Source organism: Heterocephalus glaber, unplaced genomic scaffold (assembly GCF_053883595.1).
Source record: "Heterocephalus glaber isolate CG9 unplaced genomic scaffold, H.glaber_assembly_v1.0 deba00001472, whole genome shotgun sequence".
Lineage (NCBI taxonomy): Eukaryota > Metazoa > Chordata > Mammalia > Rodentia > Bathyergidae > Heterocephalus > Heterocephalus glaber.
In genome coordinates, this window is record NW_028258315.1 from 45,292,751 (window position 1) to 45,314,894 (window position 22,144).

Below are 22,144 nucleotides of genomic sequence, written 5' to 3' on the forward strand. Positions count from 1 at the left end.
AGAGAAAAGGGAGTAACTATCCCAGGGTGATAACATATGCCTATAATCCCTGCACTCTGGGAAGCTGAGGCAGGAGGATCATGAATTTGAGCCCAGCCTTGGCAATTCAGTGACTTAGTGAAACTGTATAAAAAAACAAAGAGGGAGAGAGAGCTGAGGTTGCAGAATATCATAGGGTGATTCTGGGTTGGGGGTTTGGGGTGGGACTTGGCTGTACAGTCCAGGGTAAACTCCAACCTGCGTGTTTTCATGCTGACCCTAAGTTTTGGTTAATATGCTGTGAGACTCTGGAATTTAAGATTTGGTTGTTTTTCTTGTAGCTTGGAATCTATTGGTAGTGAGGGAGTCCTGCAGTGTGGCCGGTGGCACCCAACTCCTTGTACTAACCTACTATCTTAGTATATTTAGAAACTCATTTGTGTCTTACTTGAATCTCAGAACAATTAATGGGGCCATACAGAGGGTTGTTTCTTTCTTTAATTTCAGTTCTGAAAAAAGAATTTTTGGGGCATAGATTTTGCTATGTTGCCAGGCTGATCTCAAACTCCTGGGCTCAAATGACCCTCCTGCTTAGCTGCTCGAGTGGCTGGGACTATAAGTGTGGACCACCATGCCCAGCTGAGTCCAGAGGTTTCATCCATTTGGGCATAAGGCAGTGAGTCTGTGTGGTTCAGGCTTTTCGGATTGCCTAGTTCTTAGAAAACAGTTTGGGGCCCTCTTTTTTAACTGGTTATCTTGTCTGACCATGTGTATTCATCAGCTGCTGGCACTTCCTTCTGCCTGGTCATCCTAAGACTATTAGGGCTGGTTGAGTTTTCTTGCTCTTAGCTTGGTTTTTACTTTTCCAGGACTGTTTTTGACTCATCCACATGCTCTTGCTTACACGCAGCCACAGACTTGTCTCCTTGTGAAGTAACACAGATATAGTACAATTAACAAAGTACTGTACCTGGCAATGTGGTCATATCCATGTTACTAAAACCTGTAAAGGAAGGTTTCTGTAATTGCCTATATTTTTTCCGTGATTGATTTTGTATGCTTTTTTACTGAAGCATTCTTTATTGACTTTTTATGTTCTCTTTAACTCATTTATGCTGAAGATTGAAATTTTTTGAGTTTTGCAATGAAATTCACACGTGTTACCTAGAAAAATTCAAGGAACAAGAATTTGAAGAGAAAACATTTCATTATGTTCCATTGTTATGGGCATTCCAAAAGTGGATTACTAGGTCTCTAAGGATTATATTTAACTCCTCTCCTCTTTCCTTCTTCTTTTTTTATTTTTTTATTTTTTGTGGTTCTGGGATGCCTCTGTGCATGCTAGGCAAGGTTGGCACCACTGAGCTTCACCAGCTTTTCTTTTTCTTTTGATAGTCTAATGAACTCATAACCTTTTTCAAACTTAACTTGCAAAGTAATAATTACACTGTGTATTTATCATTTGATGTTGAAGTTGCCACTGTTGGTCACTGGTGATCTGTTTAAATATTTTCCTTTGTCTCTTTAGCTATTTCTCTGACATCCTTGAAGCATCTTATTTTCTGGTAACAACAGCATGCTTCACAATCATCTTGATTTTTCTCTTGCTTCAAATTACTGGATTCATTATTGTCCTGGTTCCGAGTAGTATTACAGGACAAAATCTGGGTCCCCAAGGTATAAGGTGGCATCTCCCAAGGTAGAAAGAAGGCTTGTTCTTTGTACTACTTGTAGAAATGTCAGTGTCAGGGCCAGAAAATATATTGTGGGTTTTTTTAAGGTTATGATTAAGTCATTTGATGTACTCGCCTGTCATTTGAACACATGGTGTCATGGGTAGCTAAGCTTTTTCTCCCACACTGGCAGTCTCTGCTCTCTGCTCTGTCCACCCCTAGAGAAGATCTGGTTGGACTGCTCTGAAATCACAGAGCTAGAACTTAGCAGTTAACTTTCAGTGCCTCACAAAGCATTGTAAAACAACAGTGATTCATCATTTCTCAACGTTCTGTGAGTTTCCAGGACACATCTTTAGCTTTAGCTGCTTGAAAGCCTCTGGTGCTTTAGCCATACCCTTACAGGAAATGCAGACTCCTTGCTTGGCCTATGAGGCCCTGTGTGACAGGCCTTGCTCCCTGTTCTGCCATCTCTCTTACTTTCTACATGTCTAGACACCTTGGTCTCTGCCTGTCCTTCCTGGGAAGCAAGTTTGACCTTACCTCTCCCTGCTGACCCCTTGCCCTGGCCTTTGTACTTGCTGTTCTCTCTGCTTGGAAGGCTCTTTCCTAGACCTTTGCACAGTTGGCACCATTTTTATCAATTAGGGTTCAGTGAAATTGTCACCCTCTCTTCCAGTGCTTTTCGTAATCATCCATTCAAACCATCCCCTCCACTTTCTCCAGACTAGTTAATTTTCTTCATACTTGCATTTATCTTGTGCATGTATTTGTTTACTTATTTCTGTTACTGCCTCTGGAGTGTAAAATTCTGAGGGCAAGACTTTATGTCTGACTTCTCCCTGTGTTCTCAGTGCCTAAAGAGTACCTAGCATGAAAGGAAGGAATGAAATACAATTTGTTGAATGAACAACAAATCAAGGATTCTCAGTATCCATAGATGATAGTAGATCACAGCTATTTTTATTTGTAAATGTAAATTACCTAAGATAAAAAGATAGCATACAGGGGCTGGGGATTTAGTGCAGTGGTTCCGTTGCCTGCCTTGCAAGTGCGAGGACCTGAGTTTGATCCCCGGTACCAAAAAAAAAACAAACAAAAAAAACATAGCATACAGCCATTGGAGGGAATTCTGAACAATATAGATGTGTATAAAATAGAAAAGAAACTGGGTGTGGTGGCATATGCCTGTAAACCCAGCACTTTGGGAGGCTGAGGCAGGAGAATCACAAGTTTGAGTTTAGCCTGGGAAACTTAGTAACTTAGTGAGATTCTATGTTAAAATAAAACATAAGAGGGGTTGGGGTAGCTCAGTGAGAAGGTCCTGAGTTCAATCCCTAGTACTGTAAAAATAAATAAAATTTTAAAATCACAAAGGATTTTATCTTTGTATCTTGTACCTCTTCTTCTCCAAGCCCTTTGTCCTGTGTTGACTGGCCAGGTGGATGATGGTGCTTTTTATGGAAAGGAAGCACCTGGGAGAGACATAATTGAGAAGATCTAGAGTTTTCTGGGAGGCTAAGATGGGAGGATGAAAAATTTGAGCCCAGCCTGGGCATTAGAACAACTTAGTGAGACCTTGTCTCAAAAGGAGGGTTAGAGGGGTCTATGTCAGTGTGAAGGTCCTGGGTACAATCCTTAGTACTGAAGGGGGCTCTCTGTTAGACCTGGGGTGTTAGAGATCCCCCTGAGTAGGAAGTTGGCTCTCCAAGTCTACATCTCTGGAGCTGTAAATGTGGGAGGTGATAGCACGCACTTGTCACTTAAGGCCACAGGACTGGATGAGATAAAGGCATAGGGTATGGTCAGGAGAGAGATGAGAACGTAGTCTGGAGTTCCAGAGTCTGGAGCATAAGGGAAAAGTAGTGGCAAGAAAAGACAGAGCAGGAGGTGCCAGTGAGGTAGGAAACCCAAGTGGTGCCTGCAAGCCCAGGAGGGCCTACAGATGAGATAAGGGATGGCCAGGGGAATGTGAATTTTAGGTACCCAGTAAATCACTGTTTAGCATTTATGTGCCAAATGGTGGAGAAGTCTGACAGTCTGATGACTCTAAGCCAGAAGAAGGAATCTTGTGTACAAAAGTCAGCCAGAGCACTATTTCTGTACCTTTATACTGGAATGCTGGCAGAAGGTGGCACCAAAAGAGCATTCTAATTTAGGAGAGGAGGAAGGAATTTTTTTTTCCCATACTGGGTATTAAACTGAAGGCTCTCTGCCTTTGAGCTATATCCCTGGCCTTTTTTACTTGTTATTTTGAGACAAGGTCTTGCTGAGTTGCTGGGTGGGACTTCACTTTGCAATCCTCCTGACTCAGCCTCCCTCAGTGCTGGGATTACAGGCATGCACCATGGTGCCAGGATTAGGCAGCATGTTTTATAAGGCTCTACCAGGAAGGTGTTGGTTAAGATCCCTTTAGACTTCCAGGCCAGGGTGACCCAAGTGAGCCTAATTTCAGAAGTGGGAACAGTGCTTGTTCTTAAGGACCTGCAGCCATGTGGGTAATCTGGACTTCAACAAGTGGGTGAGAAGAAGCCAGGGCTAAAGTCAGGTGCAAGAAGAGTGGAGAGAGCTCCTGCCGTGACAAGAATTTGGGAAAGCCGCTTGGGGAAGTCTTGGAAGTCTCTTGCACTCAAGTGGATTTGGCTGGGAAATCAGGTACATCAAGTTCTGGGGGAGTCATCAGATGTGGCATGTGTGTCATGCAGGTGACTGCTGGCCTAGATGAGAGCAGTTTGTGTTGGGAGGAGAGACCAGAGCCTGCTTGAACACCTGGGGACAGAAGGGCGGTGAAAACACACAGTGAGGGTGAGTCTTTCTATAGTTTTTCCCTGAAGGGGCGAAGGGAGATTGAGTTAGAGGGACGCTCAAGGACAAGGCCTGTGTTTTAGAGGCAAATCCTACAGCACACTCCTGTTCTCATGAGATGATCCCCTGCATGTGGAAGGAGAAAACCAAGGTGTAGGAAAAGAGGGCCAGGCAAGAATATCACTCTCATGGTCCTCTGTAACCTTTGCTGCCTCTGTGTAAAGGGGACGGAAATAATCTAATCTTCCTGGTATCTTGTGAGGATTGAAGGAGATGAAGGAACACCACATGGGATATCTATCACTAGCTATCATTGTCTGAAGACATTTGCCTCTGTGGGGACCCAGGTACCCCAGCCCCATCTGCTAAGTGTCCTTCCTCCCCAAGGTTCCAGGCGACCCCAGAGATAAGCAGCAGATTGGATGTAGTAGAGCCGTTGACAGCTCTGGGTGGTGCTGGTGTCTCCTGTTAACTGTAAAATGGGATCCTCTTCTCTCTTTCCATTATCCCCCACCTCCACAGCTGGGCCTCCAGTGTGGGCCTGACTTGGTCTGCCAGGATCTCAGATATGACTGTGACAGTAAGTTTTGAAAAGTGATTAGCAGGAGAAATGACTGAATCCACGCAGCTCCTGTTTGCAGAGCTGGGGTAGGGCCTGCACAGTGGCCTGGTGAGAGGAGGTTAGATGTCCTCAGCCCTGAGTTGTGGGTCATCTGAGCCCAGTAGGAAGGTGGAGTGCCACAGGAAGAAGTGCTTCCAGCATTCTTATCCACATTTCCATTGTTCATTGCCTCTGTGGGCCAAGCTTACCCTGCCTGGGCTCAGGTGCTCCAGGCTTCATGGGGTGGGTGGGTGGGGATTGTCCCTACCTTCCAGGGAGTCCCCTAAAGCCATGAAGCCTCTCACAGCACAGGGTTCTCTCCCCACAGGCCCAGCAGCTCCTTTGCAGACTTGGTAAACCTGCATCTCACAATGCATTGCTCAGTATTCATGAGAGATACAAAGGTGGGGATTGGCACTGGTGACCTTCAACTCCTTACTACTGCAAGCTAATACAGTTAGAAACAGGCCCCTCACTGAGTTCTTCCTCATCTCCTGCTTGTGCAAACTCTCCAGAGAGGTGAGAGCTTAGGTCCTTTTCAGATATTCCCTGAGCAAGTGCCCACCTCTGGACATGAGCCCTGTACAGTGAGGCCTTCTAGATTCCCAGGCCTGTTGGGAATTCTTCATTCCTGGAGCAGAACTCTCATTCCTCAGCTTTTCCTTTTGAGCCTTTGCATTAATCTGTTGCTCACCTAGTTGTTACCCACTGCAGGAGCCAGGAAGTGCCTGTAATTGCTTTCAACCAGTGTCCCATGGCACAGACTTTTGCACTAAGGAATTTCCAAGTCAGGTGTGGTTTTCAGGAGTCCCCATGTGCAGTCAATGAAGGGGTTTTTTGGGAATAAGGAAAGAGCTCCAGCTCTACTCCAGGTCCTCCAGACTGCTGGTTCTCACCACAATTGTGGGTTGTTAAATTTTCAGAGCCATGGGCAGTGGGACTGAGACAAGAATATCACCAATGTCACTAACATTATAATGTAGTTCCTGAGATTCAGAAAATTTTGAGTAGCCATTCACTGGCTTGCTGTAAGTTTTTAAGACTTTGATTAATTCCCAGAGTTCTGAAAAAGGTAATGCTGACCATCCGTCTGTCTGTCTGTCTATCTATCTATCTATCTATCTATCTATCTATTGTTGTACTTGGATTGAAACCAGGGCCTTAAGTGAGCAGGCTAGGCAAATGCTCTAACAGTGAGCTATACCCCCGGCCTTGTTTACGAAAAGGAGGGAATTTTTTTTGAGCATCACCTTTTTTCTTCCCTCCCTCCCTCTGTCCCCCTTCTCCTCTCTCTCTCTCTCTCTCTCTCTCTCTCTCTCTCTCTCTCTCTTTCTCTCTTTCTCTCTTTCAGGGTCTTGCTAACTTGCCCAGGCTGAGCTTCAACATTTAATTATATTGCCTCAGTCTCCCTAGTGGCAGAGATTGCAGGTGTGCACTGTTGCATACAGCTTCCAACTCCAGTCCATATATATTAGTGCTCTCGCATATGTGTCTTTCTCTTTCACACATGTGTGTATGAAATGGCAAATTTCTGTAAGTTGGGGTGTAGGAGGCAGTATGAGCAGGTATCCAGTGAGGGACTGTGGATTGAGATGGCACCAGGTTCTGCCTTTGCAAGAGGCCTGAGGGGTCACAGGGAGTTGGTGCCTGCTGGGAGATGGAAATTCTGCAGTCCAATCTTGTTGCTTGTATCTCCCGGGTTAGGGCTGCCCGGGACTAAGCTGTGTGCAAATGGAAGGGACAGAGACCCGACAGAGGAGGCTGGAAGGCTACAGCAGGCCAGAAGAACTGGAGCCACCACCCCCCCTCAGCGCAGGAAGATTCCCTGAGACCTCAGAAGATGGATGTCTGGGAGTCCCTGAGAGCCAGGTGGTAGCCCCCAAACCACTGGAGGCTGAGCCCAGCAGAGAAACTTCCTTGACCATTGGCCTTCAGGTGACAGTGCCCTTCGTATTTGCAGGCCTGGGGCTGTCCTGGGCTGGCATGCTTTTGAACCATTTCCAGGTAAGAGGGAACTCAGTGTGGTTGGGGGCCCCTGTCCAATGTCAGCCTACAGAGTAGGCACCTGCACATTGGGTCCAGACTAAAGACAAGGGGAAGGTCTGTGTAAAAACCACTTTTTCTCTATATTGGGCAAAACTTCTTGGTTACTAATGACAGAGACTAAATTTAACCTAAGTTAAGTTTAAAAAGACAATTTGTTAGCTCATATAATTTTGGATTTCAGGCATGGCATAATTCCATTGTATAGATATACCAAAATTTATTCAATCTTTTTTTTCTGATATATTTTTAAGCTTAACAACTATATTGGTCTTCTCAGGCTGCTGTGATAAAGTACCACATATTGGGGACTTAACCAACAGAAAGTTACTTTCTTATAGTTCCTGAATCTGCTTCATCAAAGTATGTCGCCTACAAAGGAAGCAGAGTCAGCTAGGAGGACTATCTGTTGTGATCTAATCCCATCAGCTTTGCTTCTGTTGATTAGAAGCAAGACACAGTTTCTGGTCCACACTCTTGGGGAATCAGTTGCATAAGAATGTCAGTAACAGGGCCGGGGATTTAGCTCAGTGGTTCTGGTGCCTGCCTCGCAAGCGCAAGGTCCCGAGTTCGATCCCCGGTACCAAAAAAACAAAAAAGAATGTCAGTAGCAAGAAGTAGGGACAGTGGAGGGTATTGTCAAGGGATGCTGCCCACCATGTTCATTATAGTGTGATTTGCATTACTTATGAGTGAGCAAGGTTGAGTGTCTTTTGATAATTGCTTAGATTGTTTGCCATATGGAATGGTTTGTCCCCTCAGAAGGGGTTTCTGAGGGTACAAATAGGAATGCCTGCTGATTTCTCTTAGGAGAGATTCTAGAACCTTCAGTTAAAGGAGCCCATTTGAAGTGGGCTGCTTTGGAAGTGACAGCATGAATGGGCATAAGTAAAATCTGTCCATGAGGAATACATAACCTCCAGAACCCAAAAACCCCCAGAGATGTTGGACATGTATTAATGTTGTGGATATAGAAAGGGTCAATTGCTGCTGCTTTACTGTTCAGGGTTGGAATGGTCCCCAGTTCAGCAAGTAAGTTTCAGAGGTTTAACCCTGGTGGCAGGGCTTCCGTACCAGTGGAGTGATGACCTATTCTCTTCCTGTGGGCTGCCCTGTGAGTTATCTGTACACCCTTCATGAGTGAAGGCTCACTAGACCTTTCCTGGAGGAGGTGGTCATCAAAATATGTCATGCCTGTGCTTCTGGAGAAAGGCAGATGTGGTTAAAATCTTGTCCAAAAAAACTGTGTTTGATGGCAGAGATAGTCGGTCCCCCACATGGAGTCTGGAAAGGGATCATGTCCCTTTGCAAGTGAAGGTCACCTGTGACTGAGAGACTGTTGAAAGGCACTGACTAGAATATATTAACCATATCTACAACCACAGAACATTACCAGTTGTTGACTGGAAGTAGTTTCAGTAACAGTGATGAGGATGGGGGGCTCATAATGGAGAGGCCACATTAAGGTTGTGGTCACCCACTATGAGGCACTTTTCATTCTTTCAAGGTGTAGGGACAGGCCAAATTGGACTGTTTCAAGGAGAAACATGGGAAAATCACTCTTCCTTAAATAAGTTTTGGAAAATAAGTCTTGTTCCTTGAAGATCCTATTTTAACTGATATTGGGCTGTGTTCACTGTTTTAACTGGGAACCAGGCAGGGTCCAAGGGGTCTCATCTGTCAGGTCAATCTGTAAGTCCAGCCAGGTGGCAGGAGTGCCAGGGAGCACCTGCCAGACACAAGCTGTTCACTATGATACAGCCAGGCAAGAATAGTTCTCTTTGTAGCAGCAAGAACAGTTTTAGGGCAAGAGAAGATGGCAGCACCCAAAGAGAGACAACAAATGTGGACAGAGCTGGCTCAAGGTCAGGCTGGCAGCAATGGGCAAGTCCATCTCAGGAGGCCTTTGTCATGTCGGGAACCAGTTAGCAAAGAGGACCTTATCAGAGCTGACCAGGTATCATGGGTTGTGTTTGGCTCATCTGTTCATAATGCCGGTTGTTATGGTCACCTCTTTTTGCCCTGTTGATGAGGGAGGGTTATGGAGATATCACAGCACGCAGCACTAAAAGTAAGCAACAGCAGTTTCTTAGTCTACCTCTCAGCCTGGGAAGGAGGATACCATACCCTATACAGGGCTGTACAGGAGTGGAGTGTGCACAGGTTATGGGGACAAAGCTCTGTAGGAATGCGACTGGGAGTCCTGGTTCCCGCAGGAGGATGTGATTGGCCTGTTTGAATGGTTACGTGGGCTAGCAGAAACTGAAGTCTGGTACTCAGGGATATGTAGGCACAATGCCTGAGCCCCTTGATAAGGAGTGTTGTTTACCTAGGAACCTTATCCATGGTAGCAGAATGGAGAAGGGAACTTGTGTTTAGGTCATTGGAAGTCCTTCTGGTTCCCTCAGATGGTAGGACAGCACATCAACCTAATTGCTTGCAGCCTTATAACACTTAGCCTGAGAACAGCTGCCTGGGTTTCTTCTTGTTTCTATGATTCTCTTTGCTCATTCATTCATTCATTCAAGCAGCACACACTGTGCCTGGTGCCATGGGAGACATGACGATCAGACCCTGCTCCTGTGGTACTTATAGTTGAGTGGAGAGACAGATAGCAGTGTGCAAATCAGTGCTGGATAGCAGCAACGGCCAGGAAGAAAACAAAGAAGGGTAATGTGCCAGAGCAGGTGGTGGGAACAGCCTTTTGGAGAGGGAGGCTAGAGAAGGTCCCTAGAGAAGGAGACACTAGAGAGGAGGCCGAATGGACACAGGGGCTGCCTGGAAACCTTGGGCAGGCCAGCCAGTGGGGCCAGTACATGAGGTCTTCATTGTCACTTATGGGTGGGTTCTGTTGTCTAAGATCAGAAACAGAAAGCAAAAATCTTTGTAGTTATTTAAAATTTAGATAGCTTGATCTCTGAGACATGAACAAGGTGGAGAAGCATTCAGGCCTTAAAGTATAATTACCTGGCTCAGAACCAGCCTAGGCTCAAGGTGACCCTGAAGGAGGAATCAAGTGTCCAGAAACCCTGCTCCTCGGGAAACAAGTGCTTTCCCCTGGGTACTAGGAATGGCAATGTGCATTCCAAACCCCACCTACTCTGAGGACCTGCCCCCAAGAAGGTGCTCCCTGAACTCCAGAGTTGCAATAGGTCAAGGGTTTAGATGTTCATGCCCAGCCCTTAGGGGTTCCTGATTCTTTGCTCTGTCTGTAGTGGGATATCCTTTTGTATGTGTGCATGCAAGGAATGAGAATCCAGGGTCTTGCATGCTGAGCACACACTCTGCTACTGAGCAGTGCCCCCATCCCCTCCCAGTTGTGCTGATATGTGTAATGGGTTGGAAACTACTGATCTTGTCCTACTCCCTGTAGGGACTGTGAGGTGGACTTTTTCAAGGTCACCCAGGAAACCACCTGATGCTTGACCCAGATTCCTCCTGCTGTCCAGTACAGCCTGGAATTCAGTTCAGGCTCTTTGAGATTTTCCTCAGTGCTGCTGAACTATTTTTAAAATCATAGCTTTCATTTTCCGGATTATGGCCCAATAAACTGTGTTGACATGTGATGTTCTCAGTTTTACAGGAAAGCAGTTTTTCTCACATGAATGTGTTCTTTTGTTTATTCCTGGCAACAGTTTCATTTGGTCGTTATAAAAACAAATAATTATAGTAGTTAGAATGTACACAAAGTAATAAAAGTTAATCATTGACCTATGTCCCAGCCACTTATTTATTTATTTAGAGACAGGGTCACACTAAGTGGCTCAGGCTGGTCTCAAATTTGCATCCTCATTTTTCAGCCTTCTGAGTAGCTGGGATTATAGTCATGAACCATCCTGTCCGCCTAGCCCAAACTTTTCACTGCATTCATGTGTGTATATTTGTTTATGTACGCGTCAGTGTATGTGTATGTGTTGGGGGGGGTAGCTTTATTTCTCACTCAATTTTAAATTTAAGAAACATTTGTCATAATTTGTAACTGTTATGTTTTGGGTCCCCACAAAGCGTCATGTGGTCATAGGCTTTATCTAGAGTGTGTGAAGCTGGAATTGATTCATGATGCAATGCTAGGCTCAAGGGCACTGGGAATAAGGGTGTGAGTGATACTGGCCCCAAGTATTCTGAATAAGATAAAAGGGGCAGGGAGACACTGTTAATTCTTTTGTTACCTTTGCTGCCTTGTATGCGCCATGTTGTTTCTGTTCTGCCATGCCTGTTTGTCATCCCTGCCTTGGAGTTGGCTGATCATGGACTGAAACCTCTATGAACTATAAGCCAAATAAACCCTTTCCCCTTTAACTTTGGGTGTCTGGTATTTTGTCTCAGCAACGAGAGAAAAGTAACTAACATAGTAACTATGTCAGATGCCTTTTTATATGAGATTATATAGATGGTTTATTTCTATATTTCCTCCACTGACAAGAAGGTTTAGGATCCACTGTGCACAATTACCTGTTTTATTAGGTTGTTTGACCACATCCCAAATTAGAAGGACACCTCAGGAGGTGGTGATGTCCAGGGAGAATAACCACTTATCTGGAGCCTTGGGAAAGGATAACCCATTGAAAGTGTTCCGCAGCCAGAGAAGCTGGCTGGCCTCAAGGGCTTCTATCCTTAACCAGCTGATGCGCTGAACCCAGTTGACTCCTGTAGCATTTTTCTCAAAATATACACCATTTCAGCTGTAGCTCATGCAGTGTGCATTCAGGTAGCTGTGGTAGGAAGATCATGAGTTCGAGACCACCTGGGGTACATAACAAGTTTGACGCCAGCCTGAGCTATATAATGAGACCCTGTCTCAGAAAAAAAGAAAAAAGAAAGGATGAAAAGGAGCCATTTCTCTCAGCCTCTGAGAGATCCAAACAAACAAATCCAAACCACAGGTAAAGAATGGCCTCAGCAGGGGTTGGCAGGGGGAGCCAATGCCAGGAGAATGGAGTCAGGCTCTTAGGCTTTCCTCCAGGGTTAACTTGCACTGTAATTTTGGGCAGAACGTCTTGTGGCCTTTGTTTTCTTATTTGTAAAAATCCAATGCTGTACTCCCTGTGAATGACAAGCTTGGGGATATTTTGAGAGTCCAGTGATTGGTTGAATAGGAAAGGATTTTGAGAAATACAGGTTGCTTCCAAAGGCAACTAAAGAGCATTCCTGCCCACCTTTATTCCACCTCCCGTCCTCCTTCCCTCCCTTCCTCCTCCCTCTTTTTTCTTTCCTCCCTTCCTTCCTCCTCCCCTATTCCTCTTCTCTTTGCTGCTTCTCTCTACTCTCTTTCCCCTCCCTCCTTCCCATCCTTCCTTCCTGGGTTACTGAGTGCTTGCTTGCAGTTGAGCTTGCTCTGCTCTCATCAATCAGTGGGTTTCCTTTAGAGTGGTTTTCATCATAATTCCATTTTCATTGTCATGATTATCTACCATCCTGGAAAACTAAACATGTTTGTTTGGCACCCTTGTGTTTAGACAGAGTGGCAGATTACACTGTGAACACTACAGTAGTGTGTTGAGTAAATTAAGGAATGATTTGCCCTACTCTGAAGATTGAAGCCTGCAGTGAGGCAGCCAGGTTCTCTTCTCAGGAAGAGAGGGAGATGTGCTTACAATCATGTTTATGAAACTGGCTGCAGAGTTTCCCAAACAAAACTGTAACACAATACTGTGTACCAGAGAGAGACAGATCAGAGGGATGTGTCTTTCCAGATTGTGAGGGGCCCTACATCCCTCTTTCTTACATGAAGTGACAGCTGTTGCAGATGTTCAAGTAAGAGATCTCCTTACACTGCCTATGTGGATTGTTGCTATGGAGAGCATGCATTGGTTTTGGTGGGAGATGGGGAATTTGATGATGGCTGGGCCTCCAGGTGAAGTTGGTTTAGACTTGAATGTGAGACAGACTCCCCTGTCTCACAGAGAAGAATGAGGCAACGTGCTCAAGAGAGTGCTAGTTTAGGATCATAAGCAGAAGTGAGTCCTAGACCCCATGGGGTAGCCCTGGGTTAGTAGGTGTGAGTCTGACCCTCAGCTTTGGGTGGCTTCTGCTGGCTGTGGCCTCAATTCATGCTCTATCTAGCCCTTGGGCCTGGATATTCTGTCCCTCATGCCCATCAGGTGCACAGAGGATGTACCAAACAATAGAATCCCTGGGAGCCCACTGTGGCATCCTACCCAGACCCTTCCCCTTCTCTAAGTCAGGGGTGGTTAGGAGGGCAGAGTCTGTCCTTCCTAGCTGGAGGAAGTAAAGTCACTTTGGAAGCACATTGACAAGTCCTCCAGGCCTTTGAAGGACAACACAGCTCCATTTCTTCCATGAACACAACTTCTTCCTGTGACCATCAGGCCCCTGGATAATGGTTGAAGTGACCACAGGTGTGGCTTCCTTCTTGGGGACTTGCAGAGTCTTTGACTTTGAGGAGTAAAACTCCTATAGGATGCCCCCAGGAGCAGGGCCCTTTGACGGAGTTCTCTCCAGGGCCTGCTCTGCCAAGAACAGAGCAGCACGAGTGGAGGAGGGGGAGACCTTTTCGTGGGCACCCACCAGGGCCTGGCTCTGTCTTTGTCCAGCCTGGCCAGCGTGACCAAGCTGCTGGACAATGTCAAGGTCACCACTGAGGAACAGTGAGCCTCCTTGGCAGAGTGAGCTCTCGGCTGACATCCAGCCACTCTCTGAGGAGCACCTGACCTGCACAGAGTGACAGCAAGAGCTGGTGGTCTCCAGATGAGGCTCTGAGCCACACTGGCCTTTGTCCCGTACTTGTTTGCTTCGGCGGTTGGCCGAGGAGCCATCAGGGAACCTACTCCAGGCTCAGTTCACCTGGCAACTTCCTAGGAAACCTCTATCTGTGTGGGTGAGGAGAAGAGAGGACAGCAAGCACCCAAGCTCAGACTTTTTGCTTCTGGGGATGTGGATGACCCTCTGATCATGGTAGTCACTCAGCTGAACGTGGAGTTTTGCTTTCAGGGCAAGAGGCTGCGAGGCTTCAGCTGTGAGCTCATCCAGTCCCCCCATGGGGTCTTCCCTGAGACCGTCTTCACCACAGCGTGCCAGGTCACAGTGCCCATACTGCTATCTGGCTTGGGCATGATGGCTGCCGGCCTGTTGATGAATATTGTCCAGGTGCGTCCTGGGCGTCAGAGAGGTAGTGGGGATGGGATGGAGGGCAGAATCAGGGTCTCTTGGCACCACAGATGGGGCAGGCCAGTGACACACGGGCCCTACATGGGTGGCAGCAGCTCTGAGCCGGACCTTGCTGCCCAGGAGTCCTCTCGGTGGGGCTGGTGGAAGGATCCGCTAAGCATCTCGGCATGTGAGTCACAGAGCAATGAGGATTCTGATGACCTTCCCTGAGATTAGCCTGTGTGGTCCCTGCCAGCCCAAGGTGCTTAGCCTCCTTCCTGCAGGGAGTGCAGGCTCTTCAGGATAGATTCTTTAGTCTTTTTCTGCCTCAGTTTCCTCATCTGTAAAGCAGGGATCATAAGAGCACCTGACTCACGAATTTATGAGGCAGATGACAGAGTGCATGTGTGTTGTCCCCGTGGAGTGGGATGATAAGGACAGGCAGAACTGTGGCGAGCCTACTCTTCTGGAATCCCTGTTAGGTTCTGGGGGAAGCGCAAGGCTCAGAGTCTGGCAGGTGTGTCCAGGAAAGTGAGGAGTGTGGCGGTCACTATGTGATAGTGGTGTTTGCTGACAGACCTTCACTCCTCATGTTCTGTGTGTACCCTGAGTTTGGTCCTGGCAACATTTGGATGACTGAGAGGTTTTGCTGTCTGTCTACTTGAATATTTATTCAGAATTAATGTGTTATTTTATTTTAGAAAACCCAAAGTATAGATATAAGTGATGGAGGAAAGGTGCCCATAAAAATTGCAGTCACCATTTTCTTTCATACCAAAACTATTTTCTGTGTATATAAACATGAATATGTTGAGATTTTTCTTTTTATTCATTTATTTTTAATTAAGCATGTGAGTGTGTGTGTGTGTGTGTGTGTGTGTGTGTGTGTGTGTGTGTTTCTGGGGATGGAAGCCAGGGCGTTGTGCCTGCCAGGCATGTATTGTACCACTGAGCTACATCCTCAGCCCCAATACTGCTTTTTAATCTGTAAATTTGAATTTAATCACAAGGACATCCCACATGGTGTCTCATGTTCCTCAGTATCTACAGCATCTCCATGATGGTGGCTTCCCATTGTCCTTTGCCTGAGTTTGGAGAGGGATGTCAGTATCACCCAATCCACCTGGCCTTGGAGTCCTCTCTGGCAGCTTCTACCTGCACATCTCAGTAAATGGAACATGTGACCCTCTTGGTTCTGTGGCCCACTCACTGTTGGAGACCTTGTGCTTTTTTGACTTGCAGCCTAGACACCCATCCCTTTCCAGATGGCTTCAACTCTGCAGCCTTTCTGAGAGCTTGTCACCCCTTCCCTAAGACCACTCTACTGATCCTCCTCCTCCAAGTCTTTCCTTTTCAGCCTTTTTTGCAGCCACCTTATGTGGGGCTGACTTGAGCTCCTCCATCTCTAACCTATCCACAGCCCCTCACTGCTGGGACCTTGGAGTTCATCTCAGGAACACACCCTCTTCTTGCTGCCTCCATTGCTGTAGCCTGGAGGGTGTTTGTCAGCTGGGAGAGCTAGGCAGGGAGTGGACACAGTGAGTAGGAGGAAAGTACACTTCCTTCTTCCTAGGGGAAGGGCAGAGATATGCAGAGGGAGCAGCACAGTCTGAGTTGGACCTGAAAGGCTACTGTAGCAATTTTCAAGGTGCCATGGAAGAAGCAAGCATTCCAGGTAAAGGACTGTGTGTGCAAAGATAAAGATGAATGAGAGTGTGCATTGGTGAAGAATGAGGAATGTTGGATGACCACTGACATGGGGACAGGGACACTGCGGGCCATTGAGGGGCTCTGCTCTGTTCAGAAGCTTGACACATACACTGAATGCAAAGGGGTCATTTTTTGTTGTTGTTAGTTGGTTTCCTTCCCTCCCGCCCTTCTTCCCTTCCTTTCCTTCCTGTATTCTGTATTTTCTTGTGTTTGTCTTCCTATATATCTTTCCTTTTTTCTTCTTTCCTTCCTTTCTTATTTTATGATAAGTATTATATTTGTTTATTGGAATATAGTGCTGACGTGGAAAATCCCACAGCTCCTGTGTGAGGTTGATGAACTGAAGGTGAGTGAGTGCCCCTATGTGACCACTGCCTAGGTCCCAAGCATGCTCCACCCCCAACAGTTCTTTCACACCCTACCTTGTCTCTGCCTCTCCTTTGCCTTCTAGTGCTGGGGATGAGTTGTGGTCCTAGAGAGGTATGATGCTACTCACAACATTCTTGAATATGTTTCAGGGGCATGTATGGACTCATGTGTGTTGGGTGTGTGCTCAGTGGAATAAAGACATTTGTTCCAGTCACTTGGGGCCTGAAATCCACCAATATAATGTCTTTAATGTCTTTATGGAGGGCAGTGGCAAAATTTTAAAATTATGACAACATGAATGTCTGGTTGGGCACAAGAAGGGTTAAAGTCTTGACTAGCAGAATAGGAAGAACCCTGGAACTGCAGGAGGTGGGGCTGCCAGAAGGGCCTCTGTGAGAGAAGCTGGAGTTTGGAGATCTTAATTTTGAGGTAACTATGGGACATTGTGCAGTCCACAGTGGATAAGACAGGTGTGATATTGGGCACTGACATATGCACAGGGCATCTGTCAGTAGATTTGCTTCTGGCTGCAAATAGTAGAAAGTTCACCTCAAAATGACTGTGGGAAGAAGGACACTTTTTTTTTTTTTTTTTTTTTTTGGTACTGGGGATCGAACTTGGGACACTTCTTACATTTCTTATCTCTACAGAGAACATTGGGGATAGGACATCTCCAGGACTGGTTATTTCCCTGAATGAACAGTGACTCTTGGCATTTTTTCCACTTTACCATTTGTGTTAGTCTTTTAGGGCTGCTGTAACAAAGTACCACAGACCAAGTGGCTTAAATAATGGAAATTTAGTTGTAATAGTAGTAGTAGTAGTAGTAGTAGTAGTAGTAGTGTTTCATCTGCATACTGGAAGTCTGAGATCAAGGTATCTGCATGGTTGGTTTCTTGAGTTTTAAGATGCTGTCTTCTCCCTGTGTTTTCACATGGTTGTCCCTCAGAGCTTGTCTGTGTCCTAATCTTTTATAAGGACACCGGTCATGTTGGATGAGGGCCTACCTGTGTGATCCTATTGTAACTTACTCATTTCTTTAATGATCTATCTCTAAAAAATATAATTGTTTTGAGGTACTGGGTCTTAGGGCTTTGACATATCAGTTTGGGGGAGGGAACACAGTTGAGCCAGTCTCTGTTTGTTGACTTTGTATGGAATAGCTCCTTTCATCATTGTGTGATACCCAGTGTGACCAGGCATGAATTCTTAAATCTCATGGACAGAATCATTTCACAGCCCCATGCCTATGGCAGCCAGCCACCAGCAAGGAAGTTGGGACCACAGTGAGTCTAGATTCATAGCTATGTGGAGAAGGTGGTGGTGGGTGTTGGAGAAGTAATGCCAAGTGTGCAATGGAAGGTAACTCACACCTTGGAAGGCAGAGGGTGTGGAAAAGAAAGGAGAATAGAAGGTGAAGCATTTAAGAAAGCCAGTATTAAAAGATTAGGAAGAGGAAGAGGAGCCCACAGTGGAGGCCAAGATAGAATCATTAAGAGGCCAGCATAGAACTAGGAGGCCAGAGGGCAAGGGTTCAGAGGTAAGCCTGTGGTAGAAGGAGCTTCATCTATGTTGTGAGGGAGGACAGTGCCATCCCACAAAGGAACCAGCACTAGTGGAGTCCATGAGGTTTACCCATCAGAAGGTCACTGCTATCTTTAGGGATAGTGATATGGCTGACCCCAGCAAGCACAGCATGGAGTTACAATGAGTGAGGATGGGAACACATACAGAAGTTGGTGGCACTGGGAAAGAGCCAGCCAGGATTGGAGAAGTTCATTGACAAGGGAGGTAGAGATGAGGAAGAATTTATTATGACTTTGGTGTTGGTGGGCACTTGGTCTTGTGTGTGGGCAGGGACTGTGTGCATGTGGTGCATGGGGAAGACTTAATGGCCTGAAAGGAGTGTGCATATATATGGTCCAGGCCCTAATCTGGTCTAGTCTGTATTTCACAAATGTTCTTCATCTACGGGAGGTGGATGAGGGTCCCGGGTGGATGATGTGCAGGGTGGGAACGGGATGTGCTAGTCAACCCTTGCCCAGTGGTACAAGTGCGTGTGTGATGGTCATCATATCCTGTGCTATAGGAATGCTCAGGGCTGATAGGACAGCTACATACAGGACTGGGGCCAGATGCTGCTGGAAGACAGGAAGGCCATGCACAGTGCTGATAAGGGCTACCCACCCCTTTCTTGGTGACACTGTTTGCTTCTGAAGCTTTGACAACTCAGGACACTATCAGAGTTGTGCCTGGGTTCTGAATTTCACAGCTTTGTAGATAATGTGAAAGGAGAAGCTGAGGAGGGAGCCATGAGTGGGGTTACCTTCCTTGATCTAAGGAGGAAGCAATCCCTCTACCAGTTCCATGCCTGTAAGGCAGTGGGCTACTTGGAGATGGCTCTTCTGCTCCCTCTAGAGATGAAGTGGTTTTGCACACCTTTGTACAGTTCTCTGAGGGGAATTGGGATGGGAACCTGCACTCCAGAATTCCAAGACTAGAGGAGCTTCTTGCGTAGGGACCACAGATATCTGTAGGTACCAGGAGAGCAAAATAAATTAATCAAATCAGTTAGGGTATTAAAATTTGATTCTGGGAGGCTGAGGTAGGAGGATTGAAAGTTCAAGCCTAGCCTGGGCAAATTAGCAACATAGCCAGACCTTGTCACAAAATTTAAAAAAAAAAAAAGCCAGGCATGGTGGTGCATTCCTGTAATCCCAGAACTCAGGAGGCTGAAGCAGAAGAATTGCTGCCAGTTAGAGTCCAGCCTGGACTACATATTTAGTTCAAGACCAGTCTGCAGTACATAGTAAGACTCTGTCTCACAACACCAAAAAAAAAAAAAGCTGTGGATGAAGCTCAATGCAAAGGGCCTAGATTTAACTCCCAATATGTCCCCTCCCCCATGCACACAATTGATTCCAGAGAACAATCTGGTTGCATGTTAAACAGGTAAGAACTACTTTCAGCTCCATGAATGAATTTCTTCTCTTCCAGTTTTCTTGAAACTTGCATCCCTTTCATTCTGTCTTTTTAGTTTTTCTTTGTTTTGTAATGTTTGACAGAGACATGAGGTCTCTATCAAACAGATTTTTCTGTTTTAAAAAAAATTCAGAGTCTGGCATGGTGCTCCCGAGTGATAACTTACACTCAGTCTCAGTCTCCCTCAGGGAGCAGAGGGAGGCAGGGCCTGGGGCAGCCTGGAGGGACATTCCCTGACAAAGTCACTACCACCCCACAGTCTCAGCTGGTATTGGCAAGTATTACCATGCCTCCTAATTTATGAGAAATCCCTCAGCTCTGAAATCGATGACTCATTCATATTTCTACAAAACTATGTATTGTGCAAAAAATTTCCATATTGCTCCAACAAATGCTGTAGCATGTTTGAATTCTGGGCAAAGCTGGTTGGGCTCTAGCCAGGAACAGCCCCAGATGTTCCTGGCTTCTAAGGACAGAGACAGAAAGGGGCTTCCTTGAGACCAATAGTGCTGATTGGATAGATAATATGAAACATTTCATGATTTTCTTGTTATTTTGTCTTTAAAGCTATTTGAGATACTATTTGGTCTTGTACATTTTTATAAGGATTCTGAAGACACTTCCAGAGCTATGAAGATTGTGTTTATATTTATCCCTTTATCCTTTCTCTTCCAGCACTGGCCCGTGTTTGTGGAGGTTAAAGACCTTTTGACATTGGTTCCACCCCTAGTGGGCCTGAAGGGGAACCTAGAAATGACACTGGCATCACGGCTCTCCACAGCTGTAAGTTGACAGCAGGCATTTCAGGTCACCCGTAGCTGGGGATGATGTGGTCCTACCACCTGTCTATCATCAGTGGCTCATAGATGGATAGGCTGGAGTCTTCAAGAAGACGAGTGTTGTTGAGTTTTGTTACCTCATGGAGTCCTGGTCACCAATCTCTGTCTGTCATCTTGTTTTTTCCGTGGTCGAATCAGACTGTAGATGAGGAACCAGGCCAGTGCCTGGGGATCCTTCATTTCTCCTTTAACACCAGTGTTGCTTGGTTTATTTTGTCCTTGTGGCCCCAAGTCTGCACGCTCCCTGCTCCTCTATACCCTTCAGCAAACTGGGGCTGGTTCCTCCATGTGTTTATATAAAAACCTCCACGAGCAATGCGGTCTAAGGGAGGATATCTGTAGGGGAGACTAGAAGGGTCTAAATTGCCTGTGTCGCTGACCTCCCTTACCAGACAAAATAGCTTCCTTGTTACTGTGGGACTGGCAGCATCTCCCTTGGGCTGTGTAGTCAGCACAGTTCATAGTCTTGCTGGTTCTTCTCATCTCTTCCCCGTTATCCCCAAGGATTGGAATTCTTTTCCTCTTGTCATGCAGAATGGTTTCTCACCCTCTCTGGTACCCATGTGATGTCTTATATGTGAAAAAAGACTATGGGTGAAAGGGTCAGTTCATATAGAGCCCTTTAAAACATTTCAGTATTTTAAGCATCTGGTACTGTGAATTAGGCACATACATCTGCATATATGTGCACACGCATGCACGTATGAGCGTGATTATTTTGGTCCATGTTTAGGAGGAAAAAAATTGTGATGGTAATCTCTGCCATGGAGATTTCAGTAGTCACATTTGTATTTCATAATGTTTAACTGTATTTTAAACCTTCTACACAATGACCATATCTTAGTGTCATAATCCTTTTAAAATGTATGAAGCATAGAAGGAAAAATCTGTAAATATAATTCATTATAATAGTCTAAGGAGAACAGACACATTATTATCACAGTAGCAGCTTCAAACCCATTCAGTACTTTATTATTTTTTAAATCACTATATGAAGATATTAATTAATGCATTAAAACCCACAAATTCTAACATAAGTACATGCGTATAACTATGGTCTGAGTGGAGATATAGAACATTTCTCTCTCCCCAGAAAGTTCTCATTTCCTTTTGAGGGCATCTTCTTATCCTTCCATCCTGGCCACTTCTGAGTTAGCTTTCATTCTCTATAGATTTATCTTTATCACTCATTCATGATTTAAAAAACACTGTTACTATAACTTGAAATAGAAATGATATTTCATTGTTTTACATGTTCTAGCTGATGTAATTAAGTCAAGAAAAGGATTATTGCCTTAAATGTTAGAGAAAAGGAGAAAAACATTTGCTAATGATATGCTTATATTCTTAGGAAATCTAACCAAATCAACTAAAAAGAGCTATTAAACTAGTAGGCACTCAATAAAGTAGCCTTGTTTGAAAATACCTACATGAAATTGAAAACATATATTAATATGTATCTGCAGAGTCCAGTACACACTATAAATAATCATTTATAAAATATAATTGGAAAAGGTACAACTTTCAGGTCGGGGATTTAGCTCAGTGGTTCCACCACTCAGCTCACAAGCACAAGGTCCTGAGTTCAATCCCTGCTACCCCCCCCCCCAAAAAGATACAACTTTCAGTATATTAACCACTTTGAAAATATCAGAAAAAGCCCCAAACAGAAATGTGCAGTACCTATACAGTTAAGACTCTGAGATGTATAAAGGGAAATACAAATTTGGAAAGAGACCTAGTTCCAAAATGAGAAGAGTAAATGTTGCAAAGTTGTCAATTCTCTCTTTTAGTTTATAAAATTAATACAATTTCTATCAATATGCCAAAGGTATTGTGGGGAACACTTGGCTATTATTTGAAGTTTATTTAGAGGAATAAGTGGGTTAGAATAATCAATACACCATTGGCTGGGAGTAGTAGTACATGCCTGTAGTCCTGGCTACTTGAGAGACTAAGGCAAGAGGATCCCTTGAGCTCAGAAGTCTAGGCCCAGCTTGGGCAACATAGCAACACTTTGTCTCTTCAAGAAAGAG

At 45.3% G+C, this 22,144-nt stretch overlaps 1 protein-coding gene and 1 long non-coding RNA gene across 14 annotated transcripts in view; one reads left to right on the forward strand and one right to left on the reverse strand.

The window, feature by feature from the left end:
• LOC147826347 (uncharacterized) overlaps positions 1-22,144 on the reverse strand; it is a 122,700-nt gene that overhangs the window by 78,952 nt on the left and 21,604 nt on the right. The window lies entirely within an intron of this gene.
• Positions 1-22,144, forward strand: part of Slc41a3 (solute carrier family 41 member 3) — a 54,414-nt gene that overhangs the window by 3,662 nt on the left and 28,608 nt on the right. For 4 of the 13 annotated variants that reach the window (XM_087181330.1, XM_004854164.4, XM_004854161.4 and 1 more), the window contains exons 2-3: positions 6,763-7,062; positions 19,945-20,052. In XM_087181330.1, the coding sequence (XP_087037456.1) occupies positions 6,790-7,062; positions 19,945-20,052 (381 nt within the window). In that variant the 5' untranslated portion in view covers positions 6,763-6,789. The other 9 variants (XM_004854167.4, XM_004854160.4, XM_004854162.4 and 6 more) reach the window with 6 other exon arrangements.